The sequence below is a fragment of the Chiloscyllium punctatum genome, chromosome 8 (genome assembly GCF_047496795.1).
Source record: "Chiloscyllium punctatum isolate Juve2018m chromosome 8, sChiPun1.3, whole genome shotgun sequence".
Lineage (NCBI taxonomy): Eukaryota > Metazoa > Chordata > Chondrichthyes > Orectolobiformes > Hemiscylliidae > Chiloscyllium > Chiloscyllium punctatum.
In genome coordinates, this window is record NC_092746.1 from 104,924,336 (window position 1) to 104,941,212 (window position 16,877).

At 42.0% G+C, this 16,877-nt stretch overlaps 1 protein-coding gene across 2 annotated transcripts in view; it reads left to right on the forward strand.

Annotated features, from left to right (window-relative positions):
• Positions 1 to 16,877, forward strand: part of ncapg2 (non-SMC condensin II complex, subunit G2) — a 99,974-nt gene that overhangs the window by 55,717 nt on the left and 27,380 nt on the right. For both annotated transcript variants that reach the window (XM_072576201.1, XM_072576202.1), the window contains exons 15-19: positions 545 to 651; positions 2,889 to 3,062; positions 3,260 to 3,330; positions 8,609 to 8,759; positions 12,690 to 12,863. In XM_072576201.1, the coding sequence (XP_072432302.1) occupies positions 545 to 651; positions 2,889 to 3,062; positions 3,260 to 3,330; positions 8,609 to 8,759; positions 12,690 to 12,863 (677 nt within the window). The remainder of the gene's footprint in view (positions 1 to 544; positions 652 to 2,888; positions 3,063 to 3,259; positions 3,331 to 8,608; positions 8,760 to 12,689; positions 12,864 to 16,877) is intronic.

Below are 16,877 nucleotides of genomic sequence, written 5' to 3' on the forward strand. Positions count from 1 at the left end.
AGAGGTAGACTCTTTATTCAGAGTCGTAGAGGTGTGGAACGCTCTTCCTGCAACAGTAGTAGACTCGCCAACTTTTAAGGGCGTTTAAATTGGTCATTGGATAAACATATAGATGAAAATGGAATAGCTGAGGTTAGATGGGCTTATGATCGATTCCACAGGTCAGTGGAACATTGAGGGCCAAAGGGTCTGTACTGCGCTCTAAATGTTCCGTGTTCCATGTTCTACTTAACAGCAATCTGGGTTTGTTCAATATACCATTTCAGTTGCATGACACTGTAAACTTTTGCCATAAATTCTACATGCTATGGTCCTGCTGCACAGCTACCTGATGAAGGAGCAGCCCTCCGAAAGCAAGTGCTTTCAGATAACTCCTGGTGTTGTGATTTTTAGCTTTGTCCACCGCAGACGAATACCGCTTCCTCCACATCATGCATTGAATGTAACCACTTCACTGTCGCCTACAAGAACTGGGCTAATAATATGTAAATGTTGTTGGTTATTATTCTTTGCCACATCACTGCACTTTTCTTTATTATAATAGCCAAATTGATGCTTGTGCTTCGTCGATGTTTGAATGCTTGTATTGCGAGGGAAGTGCAAAATGAAGATGGTGGTGACGATGATAAATACCATATGGAAAATAGCAGTGTAAGTTTATTCCCACTCTGAAACTTGTGCACATTTTATAAAAAAAGTTGCATGTTTGGTTATGCTTTCTGTCACTACTTGAAGATGGATTGTCTTTCTTAACTCTAGGTTTTGGTAATTTATTTTGAAATAACATTGATGTGAGAAAAGCTTATGCACAAATTATTTTTTTTTCCTTGTTATCAAATGTTTGGGAAAGCAGAGGGAAGTCCATTGTTTTTCTGCCCTCCCTGCCCCGACAGAATTTTTTTTTACTTGATGGGTATGCCAGTGAAAACAATTGTATGTAATCATTGTGTTAAACCAGGATTTTTCTTTTTTAAACGATCGTGGGTGTTGCATTTATAATTGCCCAGAGAGCAGTTAAGAATCAGCCACGTTGATGTGGTCTGGAATAACATGTAGGCCAGCCTAGGTAATGTTACCATATTTCCTCCCCGAAAGGACATTTTTGTGACAATCGCCATCAGGCCAGCAGTTTATTCCATAAAATGGGTATAGCATAGGAGACAGCATATTGTGTCTGTGCTGGCTCTTTGTAGGAGTAGCTCACATAGTCTCACTTTGCACTTTTACATGAAGTCCCACAAATCTTTTCGGATAATTATTTCATGAAACTTAATTTGCATTACTGTGTAAAGACATTTTGTACAAAATATTACGTTCTGCTTCCACAACCCCTTTGGAGGAAGAATATTCCAAAGTGTCTCAGTTTCCGACATTTCTGTGTCTTAAATGGGCCTTCTCTTATTTGTAAACATTGACTGCGAGTTCTCGAATCAGCCTGTCCACATCCCCCTGTCAAACTCTGTCAGAATCTTGAATGCTTCATTCAAGTCACTTCATACTCTTGTAAACTACAGTGGATGCAAACCTGTCTTATCCAACTTTTCCTCATAAGACAATCTGCTCATTCCAAGTATTGGTCTAGTAGACCTTTTAATTGTTTCAATTTTTGTCTTCACTTTGGGTTTGTTTCTGTGCTGTATGACTGACTGAATGAATAGGTCAGGCAGCATCTGAGGAGCAGGAAAATCGATGTTTCAGCCTCATCAGGAATGAGGCTGGGAGCCGAGGGGTTGGAGATATAAAAGGGAGTAGTGGGGCTGGGAGAAAGTTAAGTGAGAGTGCGATAGGTGGATGGATGTGGGGGTAATGGTGATAGGGTAGGGTGGAGCAGATAGATGGGAAGGAAGATGGGCAGGTAGGATAGGTCATGAGGGCGGTACAGAGTTGGAAGGTTGGATTTTGGATAAGGTGAGGCGAGGGGAAATGAGGAAACTGGTGAAATCCACATTGATGCCAAGGGATTGGAGGGTCCTGAGGTGGCGTTCTTCCTCAAGGCATCTGGTGGTAAGGGAGTGGCAAAGGAGACGGCCCAGGGCCTGCATGCCCTTGGCGGAGTGGGAGGAGGGAGTTGAAGTGTTCGGCCACGGGGCAGTGGGGTTGATTGTTGTGGGTATCCTGGAGATTTTCTCTGAAGAGCTCTGCAAGTTGCTGTCCAGTCTCTCTTGGAAACCGCATCAGGAGCAACGGATGCAGTAAATGACATGTGTGGAACTGCAGGTGAAACTTTGATGGATGTGGGAGGCTCCTTTGGCACCGAGGGGGAGATGTGGGCGCAGGTTTTGCAATTCCTGTGGTGACAGGGGAAGGTGCTGGGAGGGGAGGGTGGGTTGGGTTGGGTTGGTGGAGGGTGTGGACCTGACGAGAGTGTCGTGGAGAGAAACGGTCTTTACGGAAAGCAAATAGGGGTGGGGAGGGAAATATATCTCTCGTGGTGGGGTCGGGGATGGTCTAGGTGAATTTAAGATCAGCGTGCAATGTGTTAAAGTTGGTGAGTGTTCCACACTCTTGACTCTAATCGGGAGAAAGTGAGGATTGCAGATGCTGGAGATCAGAGCTGAAAAATGTGTTGCTGGAAAAGCGCAGCAGCTCAGGCAGCATCCAAGGAGCAGGAGAATCGACGTTTCGGGCATAAGCCAGATTCCTGAAGAAGGGCTTATGCCCGAAACGTTGATTCTCCTGCTCCTTGGATGCTGCCTGACCTGCTGCGCTTTTCCAGTAACACATTTTTCATCTCGACTCTAATCTCCAACATCTGCAATCTTCACTTTCTCCCTGTATGAGTAACTGTATGCCAGATATTTAATGAAAAGCGTAATTGTCAACATGAAGGCTCATGATAGAGAGGAAGGAACATAGACATATTTAATTTAAAGAATTTGTCCCCACAGGTGCTAGACGATGTGCTTTCTGTGAACGATGGTGCCACAATGGCTAGCTTACTGGAAATTATTGTCATTTTGTGGAAGAGCATTGACAAGACACTGAGTAAAAATGAAGAAGCTAAAAACTACACAATTGCCAAGTTTGGAACTGTGCTTCCTCAGTATTTTAAAACTTTTACGGTATGTTTTGGTTTTCAGTGTATGGTCTTTCAAATGATCTTAAATTATGCTTTAGATTTTAATTTTTGATCTTAACTGTTGTCCACCTGTATTTGTCCAATAGTGGGAACAAGTTTAACAGGGAAAATTATTTGCGTTATGCAACTGAGAATGTTGGTTAGATGTGAATGTGACTTTTTTTTTTTAAATTTCAACAGGATGATCGCTGTACTGGTCCCTTAGTGATTTTGGCTTCTTTCATGCCTGCAACCGCTGTTCCTACCTTCAGGTACATTGTTTTATGTAAAGTTACAGCTAAATAGGTTCTGTTTAGTTGTTAACATGTCCATTATTGATCAGGAAAACATGACTACCCTGAGCCTGAAATAAAGTTTCTAAGAAATAATTTATTGTTAGACATTGATTTACTCTCTCAACTGTAGATGGGAGTGGAGATGAGCTTTTTTTCACAATTGCACTTAAGGAATTGTAAATTGCACTTTGAATAGTGGTAGACGTAAAATGAGCCAATTTTTGTTTTACACATCGAAAACAATACTTTGTTTGAAATGTGTACATTTATTTCTGATTGTAAGTTGAGGCTTCTAATGAGATTTAAATTTGAATGGGCAAATTTACCCAATGAGAACATACCTAAGCTTAGGTATGCAATCATTGGATAAGTTTGCCCATTCAAATTTAAATCTCATTAGAGCCCTCAACATTGTGGTAAAGAATTGAATATCTTACCTGACATTGAGCGAAGATTACTTTTTATTGAATGCATTGAAAAGATTTTGATTACTATTGATACAAAGAAACTGTTCCTTTTGGGGGAATTAAAGCAGCATCTGTAATCTTACAAAGAAATCTCTGCTCTGAAAACAAATCAGGAATTTGGTGAAATAATGTGGGATAAGGAGCTAATACGTGTAAATTGATGAGGTACAGATCAGCCGTGGTAATGTTGAAAGCGAAAGCAGGCTTGAGAGGCTGAGCAATTGTTCTTGTTTGGTTCAGGGCGTTTTGATTTCTTTAATGCACAGATTACTGAATTAATAACTTTTAAAAATACTAGTTTAAATGGGAACTGCTTGCATGCTGCACTGAAATATCCAGCTGTAAAGATCCACAGACTATCTCATGTAAGTGATGGAAGGAGTTGTAAATTGAGTAGATACAAGGATTGTTAGAGTAGTTAAGGGCCAGGAAATACAAGCCCAAGACTAAATTCATGGTTTACTCAGTAACATAATCCCTAAGCTCCTGTATGCTCCAGAGTCTTGCACAACCTGCAACAGGAGCTTCAAAACAGTGAAGTACCACTAGTGGTTTCACAGCAGGTTTCCCCAAACCTCACGGCAAAGAAGGCAATCCAGCAACAGTACTAGGGAGCCTGGTTCAATTCTACCCTTGGCCTGTGTGGCGTTTGCAAGTTCTCCCTGTGTCTGCATGGATTTCCGCCAGGTACTCTGGTTTTCTCCCACAGTCCAAAGATGTGCAAGTTACATGGATATGCCATGCTAAATTGCCCCTGGTGTTCAGGGATGTATAGGTTAAATGTGTTAGCCATGGGATATGCAGGGTTATAGGAAAATGGTAGGCGAATGGGTCTGAATGGGATGCTTTTTGGAGGGTCGGTGTGGACTTGTTGGGCCAAATGACCCGTTTCCACACTGTGGATTCTAATGAAAACCATGTCCTCTCCCAAAACACATGCCTGACATTAATGCACTAATCTCTCAAAGCAGCTTAGCTGTGAGTATTATGTCCTTTGTATACTTGACACCAGACTCCAGAGGCAACAGTTCTGCCCTAAACACTTGCAGCCAGAGACTTTCAGGAAGATAGCAGAAATGCTTTCAGGATGTCCTGTTAACAACATTGAGCTGTCCCCTCTGACTCAAGGAAGTCCCTGATTTGTACTGATCCATATGAAAAGGTTCATTATACTGAATACATGGGACACTTTATCAGGAACACTGGTTAAGTTGAGGTGCTGGAGAGAATGCACAAAACCTCCAAATAACCTCTCTACCTGATTATCTGAGCACCTACTGCTATGACCTCACAGAATCTGTTGTTTGTCTTTTGCTTATTCGCTATCTTCAAGCTCATTGGCGTGGGAGTAAATCATTCTTCATTCTGAAATCTGTATTTTTAAATGTATTTATATAGAATCATAGAGATGTACAGCACAGAAACATAACCTTCAGTCCAATTTGACCATGCCAACCAGATAGCCTAACCTAAGCTAGTCCCATTTGCTAGCACTTGGCTCATATCCCACTAAACCCTTCCTATTTGTATACCCATCCAGATGCCTTTTAAATGTTGCAATTGTACTAACCTCCACCACTTCCTCTGGCAGCTCACTCCATTCATGCAACACTCTCTGCATGAAAAAGTTGCCCCATAGGTCCCTATTATATCTTTCCCCTCTCACCCTAAACCTATGCCCTCGAGTTCTGGACTCCCCCACCCCAGGGAGAAGACTTTGTCTATTTATCCTATCCATGCCCCTCATGATTTTATAAACCTCTGTGAGGTCACCCCTCAGCCTTTGACGCTTCAGGGAAAACACCCCTGGCCTATTCACCCTCTCCCTATGTGATTATATATTCTCAAGTACTGTAACTATGTTCTGACCACAGTATGCACTTACTTATCATGTATTTTTAATCATTCATAGATTGTTAATGTTGGAAAATTACCCTTGAGAAGCCGGTAGTGAGAGACTTTGTGTGGCGTTTGTGGGCCTGTGACTGTTGTATAGGTGGTTCTAGTGTATTGATTTTTGGAGTGACATTGACAATGAGGGCATGCTATATATTTTTAAATCTGGATGGTGTGTGAATAGGAGATGACCATACAAATGGTAGTGTCTGAAGTGCATGCTGCCCTTGCCCTTTGTAGGTAGCAGAGGTCTCTAATTTGGGAATGTTGAAAGAAAAGTCTTGGCAGATGGCTGCAGTTAATTTTGTGTGTGGTGCGCATTGTCGTGCTGTGCGCTGGTAGTGAATGAAAATGTTTTGAAGTACTGATAAAACCTTAAGTTGTCTGGCGACAGTAAATTCTGGGATTCAATCGAAATGTGCATCACCATTCTAAGTGATTAAAGACTTGACAGCCATCTAGGTCTGTGTAATACTTCACATCAGTTGTATGACACTTTGATCTTTCACTTATAAATTCTGTGCTGTATGTATCCTGCCCACTAGCTACCTGACAAAGAAGCAGCACTCTGATAGCTTGTATTTTTGTATAAACCTTTTGGACTATAACCTAGTGTTGTGTGATTTTGAACTTGAAATTTCAAGGTAGCGTTCAAACATGTATGGCATCAAGAACCTATTGATGTAATAGGAAATAATAGGGGAAAGTCTCTACTGATTGCAGTAATGCCTTGCATTAAGGAAGATGTTAGAGATCAGTCATCTATTGTGTTGGGACATAGCTGCAGGAGTTCCTCAGGATAGTATCTTTGGCCCAATCATTATTAGCTGCTTCATCTGTTACCTTCCTTACATCATTATGTAAAAGGAACAGATGTACAATGCAATATTCAGTGCGATATCTCAGTGCTTTGGTATCCTTATGCAGCATGACCTGGACAACATTCACAATTGAACTGATAAGTAGAAAATAATATTCAATGGAGACAAGTGACAAGCAATGAGCAACTCAAACAAAAGAGACTCTAGCCTCGTGCCCCTATCACTGGATCCTCTTTTGTCAACATATTGATGTCCACCATTGACCAGCGATATAAATTCTGTAGCTACTGACAGCAGGTCAGAGGCTGGGAATTTATATTGCAAGTAATATGCCACTTAGATTAACTAAAGTCTGTTCATCATCTACAAGGCAAAAATCAACCTGATGTGTGACCTATGATTGACACCATAAACCACTAGTTTCAGCATTCACCATCTCTACTGCCAGCCTCTATTGTCAGTAGTGCATTCTACCTGCAAGATGGATTGCAGCAACTCATAAAAGCATTTTCAACAACACCAAACTTGCAACCATTGTCACCCAAAGGATAAAGGCAGCAGATGCATGGCACCACAATGGCAACTGCATGTTCCTCTCCAAACAACACACCATTCCAATTCCATCCTCATCCATTCAGGAGATGAGGACTTTCCTTCATGTTCTCAAGGAAGTAAGGATTGGCAGAGCTGCCTTATGGAACCAGTGCTGTCCATTTGTTGTAGGTATACCCACAATGCTCTATGAAGGGAGTTTCATGATTTTGACTTAGATATGGGCAAGGAACAATAATATATTTCTAGGTTAAAATGGTGAGTGCTTTGAAGGGGAATATGCAGGTAGTGACGTTTCCATTAACTTTCAGCAGTTGAAGATGGTTGAGCATAGAATTATCTTAAGGAGCTCCAGCAGAGATTACTAATCTCCAAGAATCACAATTAACTTTGTGCTGCATTTGACTTCAACTGTCAGAGAATTCTATTCTCATTGACTCTGATTTTGTTCAGGCAGCTAGACATCACGCTCTGTCAAATGAGGCCTTGTTGTCAAGACTCTTGCCTACCCTTGAGTTTAGCTGTTTTCACCATGTTTGAACCAAGGCTGTGTTGAAGTTAGGCGCTAAGTGTCCCTGATTAAATCAAACTGAGCATCAGTGAGTGGGTTCTTGATCAGTAAACACTGCTCAATAACACTGTTGATGGCTCTTTCCATTCTTTTACTCATGGTAGAGACTAGACTGGGACAGGAATTAACTGGGTTGGATTTGTCATGCTTTTTATGTCCAGGATGTACCTGGGACAGGGGGTGAGTGAGATGTGCTGGATAAGCAGGTTTCAAATATTGTTGGATACAGTTGTGCTGCTACTAATGGCATCCATGAGACTCTGTGGACCCAGGTTGGAGCTGCTAGATCTGTTTGAAATCTGTCCCGTTCAGCATGGTATGAATGCCATATAAACTGTTAGATATTATCCTGAATGTGGAGATACGACTTCAATTCCACAAGAACTGTGTGGTGATTTTTTTATACTGCTACTGTAATGGATAAATGCATCTGGAGCACACAGGTTGGTGAGGACGAAGTTGGGTGTACATACTTGCTTTTGTTGGTTTCCTTACCACTTGTTGCGATGATCTTTAAGACTTGACCAGCTCAGTCAGTCGTCATGATGGTGAACCAATTGTGATGACAGCACTGAAGTCGCTTTCTTGAGAATGTTTGGGAATGGACAATATCTGTTCGTATTATCAGCGATGAAGTCTCATTAACAAAGAATAAAATTAAGTCTTCAGAACTGAGCTTTTCTATTATTTAATCCTGCAAAATTTTCAGAATTGCCAAGTAAAAGTTGACACTTTCACTATTGACACTGTTGAAACTTTAAAAACTAAACTATGGTGAAAATATGTTGCTATTTTTTAGTTTGTGGATATGTGGTGCTTGAAATTAAGCTATGATGACATAAGGGTAGAAATTAAGTCATTATCCAGAATTGTAGCCACTTGAAGAAAGAGGAAAAAGAATTTTTTTTTACTGTTTTCATCTTCTAATCATTGTTTATTGTTTGCAGTTGTGGGGTCCTCTCAAAACTGAGAAATTTAGATGAAGGAGCTGATGAGAATAAATATTCCTCGTTGATAGACTGTCTGTGTCAATGGGGGAAAGTTGGACATGTGCTTGAGTTGATCACTGACTGGCTAACAGATCGACTTCCCCAGAAGGTTAGAAAATTTATTTAAGATTTAAATTGATTTGTATATAGAAGAAAATTTGTTGCAGGTTGTTCCTCTCAACATGTGGAATCATAAAAAGACAGTTCTTGATTTTCTGAAATATTTAAAACAAATTATGGAAAATACATGTTAGATGGTTAATACAAATGTAATGTCCGTTCTAAATGCATTAGCAACAAGAACAAAATCAAATACAGTTATGTCTAGACACTGATGGAAATTGCAGATACGATACCCCAAATTGGCAGATCCCAAATGAGGAAAGATGAACATAGAACATTACAGTGCAGTGCAGGCCCTTTGACCCTTGATGGTGTGCCAACTTGTGGAACCCATCTGAAGCCCATCCAACCTACACTATTCCATTCTCGTCCACGTGCCTATCTAATGACCATTTAATGAACTAGTTACCCGTCTTCATTTAACCACCATCTTTCATTGCACAACAAGGTAATGTTTAAAAACGGATCCTTTCCCATGCAGATAGCTTTTCTCCCAGGGCCAAATGTGCTTGTGTTTCAAAAGTAGTCAATTTAACTTGAGGCTTTATTGAGTTAACACAAGTGTGAACTTATTAATTACTAAATGAGAAGAGTTAACAATGCAATACACAAATACATAGGTTAGAAATAAGAGGGGAGTTCAAAAAGATAAAAGTTGAAAAATAAAAATATATAGAGCAGTCTCTGAATTGTTCACAATGAACTGATAGTTGAACTTTGTGGCTAATGCAGTTGAGGTTATCAATCAAGTGGCATTGAGATTCTGTTGTTCTGATTCCTTTTGATCATGATTGAATTCTAGCATTAATAGAGAGTCCTATGCTGTCCTGTTTCCTTTTATCTGGCTTGCTAGCTAGCTGATTTCTAAAAGTGAGTGAGTCATTTTACTTGCAACATAAGGGGGACTGGCTTATAGTTCATGGACTCTGATCTTAACAGCACACTGACGCTGGAACCCAGTGTGGTGCGTAGTGAGTCACTTGCTTACTATCCCACACATTTAGTCCCAGTAGCACGCAGGAATTGAATTGAATCAGGACTTCTAACCCTGTTCTTTTGTATTCTTCAAAGGGGAAAAACACAATATGCATCTGCAGTTTGGACATAATCCACTCTGGGTGGCATAGTGTTCAGCAGGGAATTGTCGGCCCCTTGTTACTTCTGGAGTAATGAACTCTCCAGGCAGTCAGTTTTTGACTTGCCTCTTCTCACTTTGGGGACTGAGTTATTTGCTGCAGGCTTCCTAGCTACATCCTCAGGTCAGAGTCATAGAGATGTACAGCACAGAACAGACCCTTCGGTCCAACTCGTCCATGCCCACTAGATATCCTAATCTAATCTAGTCCCATTTGCCAGCACTTGACTTGTATCCCTCTAAACACTTCTTATTCATATACCCATCCAAATGCTTTTTAAATGTTGTCCATGTACCAGCCTCCACCACTTCCTCTGGCAGCTCATTCCATGCATGCATCACCTTTTACATCAAAAAGCTGCCCCTTAGGTCCCTTTTAAATTTTTCCCCTTTTACTGTAAACCAATGCCCTCTAGTTCTGGACTCCCCCATTCCAAGGAAAAGACCTTGTCTTTTTACCCTATGCACGCCCTTGATGATTTTATAAACCTATATAAGATCAGCCTCTGATGTTCCAGGTAAAACAGCCCCAGCCTTTTCAGCCTCTCCCTATAGCTCAAACCCACCAACCCTGACAACATCCTTGAAAATCTTTTCTGAGCCCTCTCAAGTTTTACAACATCCTTCTGATAGGAGGGAAACCAGAATTGCTCACAATATTCCGAAAGTGGCCTTACCAATGTCTTGTACAGCTGCAACATGACCTCCCAACTCATATACGAAGAATTCCTGAAGAAGGGCTGATGCCCGAAACGTCGATTCTCCTGTTCCTTGGATGCTGCTTGACCTGCTGCGCTTTTCCAGCAACACATTTTCAGCTCTGATCTCCAGCATCTGCAGTCCTCACTTTCTTCTCCCAACTCATATACTCAATATTGTGACCAATAAAGGAAAAGCATACCAAACGCCTTCTTCATTGTCCTATCTACCTGTGAGCTGAAAATGTGTTGCTGGAAAAGCGCAGCAGGTCAGGCAGCATCCAAGGAACAGGAGAATCGACGTTTCGGCCATCAGCCCTTCAGGAATGAGAAAAGTGTGTCCAGCAGGCTAAGATAAAAAGTAGGGAGGAGGGACTTAGGGGAGGGGCGTGGGGAATGCGATAGGTGGAGGGAGGTCAAGGTGATAGGCCGGTGTGGGGTGGGGGCGGAGAGGTCAGGAAGATGATTACAGGTTAGGAAGGCGGTGCTGAGTTCGAGGGATTTGACTGAGACAAGGTGGGGGGAGGGGAAATGAGGAAACTGGAGAAATCTGAGTTCATCCCTTGTGGTTGGAGGGTTCCCAGGCGGAAGATGAGGCGCTCTTCCTCCAACTGTCGTGTTGCCATGTTCTGGCGATGGAGGAGTCCAAGGACCTGCATGTCCTTGGTGGAGTGGGAGGCGGTGTTGAGGTGTTGAAGTGTTGGGCTAAGGGGTGGTTGGGTTGGTTGGTCCGGATGTCCCAGAGGTGTTCTCTGAAACGTTCCGCAAGTAGGCGGCCTGTGTCCCCAATATAGAGGAGGCCACATCGGGTGCAGCGGATGCAATAGATGATGTGTGTGGAGGTGCAGGTGAAATTGTGACGGATATGGAAGTGTCCCTTGGGGCCTTGGAGGAGGTAAGGGGGGAGGTGTGGGCGCAAGTTTTGCATTTCTTGCGGTTGCAGAGGAAGGTGCCGGGAGTGGAGGTTGGGTTGGTGGGGGGTGTGGACCTGACAAGGGAGTCACGGAGGGAGCAGTCTTTTTGGAACGCTGATAGGGGAGGGGAGGGAAATATATCCCTGGTGGTGGCATCCGTTTGGAGGTGGCGGAAATGACGGCGGATGATCCGCTGTACATGGAGGTTGGTGGGGTGGTAGGTGAGGACCAGTGGGGTTCTGTCCTGATTGGCGGTTGGAGGGGCGGGGCTCAAGGGCGGAGGACCGGGAAGTGGAAGAGATGCGGTGGAGGGCATTGTCGACTACGTCTGGGGGGAAATTGCGGTCCTTGAAGAAGGAGGCCATCTGGGTGGTACGGTTTTGGAACTGGTCCTCCTGGGAGCAGATGCGGCGGAGACGAAGGAATTGGGAATATGGGATGGCGTTTTTACAGGGGGCAGGGTGGGAGGAGGTGTAGTCGAGGTAGCTGTGGGTGTCGGTAGGTATGACCTATGACCTCACCCTACCCATTCACTCATTTGTTCACTTGTACATTCATTTAAAAAGGAGTGTGTCCTTTCTTCTCCCACAATCTGCTGTGTGCTGGAGGTCTCAGAGAGATGTAGCAATCCAAATTGCTGGTAAAACTGAGCTTGGAGGACGTGGCACAAAATGTGGAGCAGTGTCATGTTGTGGAAATGTTTGAGTGGAGCACTGATTTGACAGTGATTGTCACTGTCACTGTCACTGTTCAGAAGATTCGAGCAATTTTTCTCCACTATGCTACACCTGATAAAATTGTTACCCTTCCACTTTATCAATACTCGTAGGCTGACTTTTTGTCCTCTTCATGACATACTTTCTTACATATTTTTGCGTCATCAGTAAATTTAGCTATAATACATGGAATACTTTTATCCCTTTGTCCATGATATTGATTTAGACTAAATAGTTGAGATCCCAATCATTTTCAGTTAACAGGTAGAACTTTAATGTATTTAGTGGTCTGAGTGTTCACCTTTTTTAATTTTCAAGTTGTATGTGAACACCAATAGTGTTTACAGCATGAAAAAGTTACAAATTTCTGTTCAGTTGAAAACTGCAATGAATGTTTAAGATCATTGAAAAGTGTTTGTTGAACAAATATCTTTCCTGCTCGTTTTCTTTCAGAATAAAAATATCCGACAGCGTACAGTAAAAATCCAGGAAACTGTGGAACCTAAATTAGAGTTGGCATTAAAGTTTTTAGAATATATACTGACTAATATCATGACTCGGGAGTGCTTCCTAAATTCACCGCAAAACAAGCTGAACCAGCTTTTGAAGTCCTTGGGAGCAGTCAAGGTAATTTTTAAACAAAATGTTTCATTTGGCTTGTATAAATTATCGTACTTGTGACCATTTAATGTCAAATATTCCTATGTCTCTAATGTATGGTGGCAGCATTTATCAACAGCTGCTAATGTATGTATAATTTGTCTGTTTTGTAAACAATTTTAACATTATATATGTAGAATTATGTGTCATGAGATCTTCTAGCTCTTAAAATTAGCCTTTTAAGAGAAAGGAAATGTTCCTGGTGACATTGTTGGTCAGTTCGCCGAGCTGGTTGATTTACTTGCAAACGTTTCATTTCCCTTCTGGGTGACATCTGCAGTGCTGTGTAGCCTCCGGATGAAGTGCTGTCTTTATGATCTGCCCAAATTTATACGGTTCTGTCTGCTGTGGTGAGTAGTTCTACTGCTGGTTTTGTACTGTGCAATGGTCTATAGGTGGGGTCTATTTCAATGTATTTGTTTATGGAACCAGTGGATGAATACCAGACCTCCAGGAATTCCTGAACGTGACTTTGTTCAGCCTATACCAGTATTGTAACGTTGTCCCGGTTGAGTTGGTGTCCCATGTTGTCAGTATGTATTGTTAGGAGGGAGGACTGATCATTTTGTTTTGTTGTGAGCCTATGCTCATGTATTCTGGTGGTAGGTTTCCTGCCCGTTTGTCCTATGTAATGTTTACAGCAGTTCTTGCATGGTATTTTATACATCACATTTGTCCTGCACATTGTGAGTATGGGATCTTTTGTCTTGGATAGAAGCTAGTGAAGTGTGGCTGTGGGCTTGTATGCTGTCATTATTCCCAGAGGATGTAGAAGTCTCATTGTTAATTCTGAAATGTTTCTAATGTAGGATAGGGTAGTCAGTGTGTTGGGTACAGTGTTGTCTTGGTGTTGTTTATATGCCAGCATCTGCAGTTGAAGCTGATAGGATACCCATTATTGGCAAAGACTTTGTATGGGTGTTCCTCTTGTTTTTTGCGGGGTTTTGGGGCGTTGCAGTGTGTAATGGCTCATTGAAACAGGGTCTTGACACAACACGGTGGAAACTGGGGTGGTTACTGTTGTAACTGAGGATCTGATCTGTAATGTGTAGCTTTTCTGTACACTTTGGAAAGGAATTCACTGTTCGTTCATTTGTTCATTCATTTCTTCATTCGTTCATTCAGCCAGTATATCAAAGAACAGGAGTTAGTTATTGTTCTCTTCTCTGGTGAACTTGATGCCAGTGAATGTGGTGTGTACTTTCCAACTTGGACCGTTTTAATGATAACAAAAGTATCATCCATGGATCTGATCCATTGTTTGGGCTGGATCTGTGGGAGGGCTGAGCTTTCTGGTCTTTCCAGTACTGCTTCAGCAATGAGTCCGTGATGGGTGAACCCGTGCTTGTCCCATTATTTATTTATATACCTGGTTATTAAAGACAATGTGTGTGCTCAGGCATAGGTCCAGTAGTTTCAGAATATTATCTTTGCTGATAGTTTCATTGCCAGTCTGCATTGTCCATTTGTTTAGAAGTGCAGCCAATGTTTGTCAGATATATTGATGGAGGTGAACAGTGCTGTTAATGTCAAATGAAACCATCATTTCATCTTCGATTTTTGTATCTGTGATGTTGTTGAGGTATTCCTGTGCTGAATGGATTAAGTGTGTTGAGTCTGCAATGAGATATTTCAATCTGCAGTGTAGCTCCTTGGCTAGTCTGTATGTCAGTGTGGGGAAAGTGAGAACTGCAGATGTTAGAGATCATATTCGAAGAGTGTGATGCTGGGCAAGCACAGGTCAGGCAGCAACCGAGGAGCAGGAGAATTGATGTTTCGTGTGTAAACCCTTCATCTGGTATCCTGGTGAAAGGCTTATACTCGAAATCCTTTCATCAGGATTCATCAGGAAAAGTCTATTCTCCTGCTCCTTGGATGCTGCCTGACTGCTTGTGCTTGTCCAGCACCACATTCTTTGACAATGTACCTGGTAGGGAGAGTTTAGGTCTATGGGGGAAATGTCTGGTTTGTGCACTTTGGGAACTCTGTAAAAACGGGGAGCTGTTGAATTTCGGCCTTTATTTTCTGGATGTCCATTTTTATTTCTAGTTTCTTTTAAAGTGTAGGTCATCTGGATTGTTAATTCTGGTGTGTGGTCTGGCTCCCTCTGTTGGTAGGTGTCAGTATCTGCAAGCAGTTTAGATGCTTTTGTATCGTTGGCTCTACACACTCAATCCATTCAGCACTGGAATTCCTCAACATTACAGATGCAAAAATCGACGAAGATGAAATGATGGTCTCATTTGACATTACAGCACTGTTCACTTCTATCAATAAAACACTAAGTTAAAAATCACACAATATATATTTGGACTATAACCTGGTGTTGTGTTATTTTTAACTTTGTCCACCCCAATCCAACACCGGCACCTCCACAATATAACACTAGCAAATGAAACACTGGCTGCACTTCTAAACAAACTGACAATGCAGACTGACACAAAATTATCTGCAAAGATAATATTCTGAAACTACTGGACCTATGCCTGACCCCACACTTTGTCTTTAATGACCAGGTATATAAATAAATAATGGGACACACATGAGTTCACCTATCACTGGACTCATTGCTGAAGCGGTAATGGAAAGACCAGGAAGCACAGCCCTGCCCCAGATCCAGCTGAAACAATGGATCAGATACGTGGACAATACGTTTGTTATCAATAAATGGTCCAAATTGGAAAGTACACGCCACTTTATTAACAGCATATTCACTGCGATCAAGTTCACCAGAAGAGACAACAATAACCAACTCCTGCTCTTTTATGTACTGGTTGAACGAATGAATGAACGAGCAAACAAATAATGGTGACATCCTTACCAGAATGTACAGAAAAGCTACACATTACAGATCAGATTCTCCGTTACAACAGTAACCACCCCAGCTTCCACAAACAGTTGTGCCAAGATGCTGTTTAAATGAGCCATTGCACTTTGCAACATTCCAGAACGTCACAAAAAAGAAAAGGAACGCCCATACAAAGTCTTTGCCAATAATGGGTATCCTATCAGCTTCATCTGCCGATACGTGGCATGCAAACAACACGAAGAAGACACTGTGCCCCCCCCCCCCAACACACTGACCACCCTACCCTATGTTAGAAACTTCTCAGAATTAGCAATGAGACTTCTACGTCCTCTCAGGAATGATGACAGCACACAAACCCACAGCCACACTTAGTCAGCTTCTATCCAGGACAAAAGACCACATACCCACAACATGCAGGACAAATGTGATGTATAAAATACCATGCAGTAAATGCGAGAAACATTTACATCTGACAAACGGGTGGGAAACTCGCCACTAGTACACATGAGCATCAGCTCACAACAAAACGAAAAGACACGACCAGTCCTCTCTCCTGTCAATACACACTGACAACGAGGATCACCAATTCAACTGGGACAATGTTATGATACTGGGAGAGGCTAAACAAAGTCGAGCTCGGAAATTCCTGGAGGCGTGGTTTTCATCCACTGGTTCCATAAACACGTTGAAATAGATCCCATCCACAGACCACTAAATTACACAACCGGACAGCGCTTCACCGAGAGGCTACACAGCACTGAAGATGTCACCTTGGTGGGGGACAAAATGTGTGCAAGTAAATCAACCAACAAATTCAACCACAATCCGAGCTACAATGATTCTGACCATGCAAGTATTCCCTAAAACCTTAAATTCCTGACGACACTACAACGTTAAAACTTAACTTTGTTAAGCAAAAGAATAGTAACACTTGCATTTATTCAGTATATTTTTCACATGAAATCTCTTAAGGCTCATCGCAGATGTAACTGATAAAAATCGGCGTAAAGGAAAAGATTAGGGCTGGAAGAAATTACCTTAATTTGTGATGAGGAGAAATTGTTTAATGGAAGGCCTTTTAAGGTGGCTTAGAGACAGATCTATGTGAAATTAGGTTGGATGGCCAAAAGTATTTCTGTCAATTGGATGCTTTTAAAGGGTTCAAAGGAAGG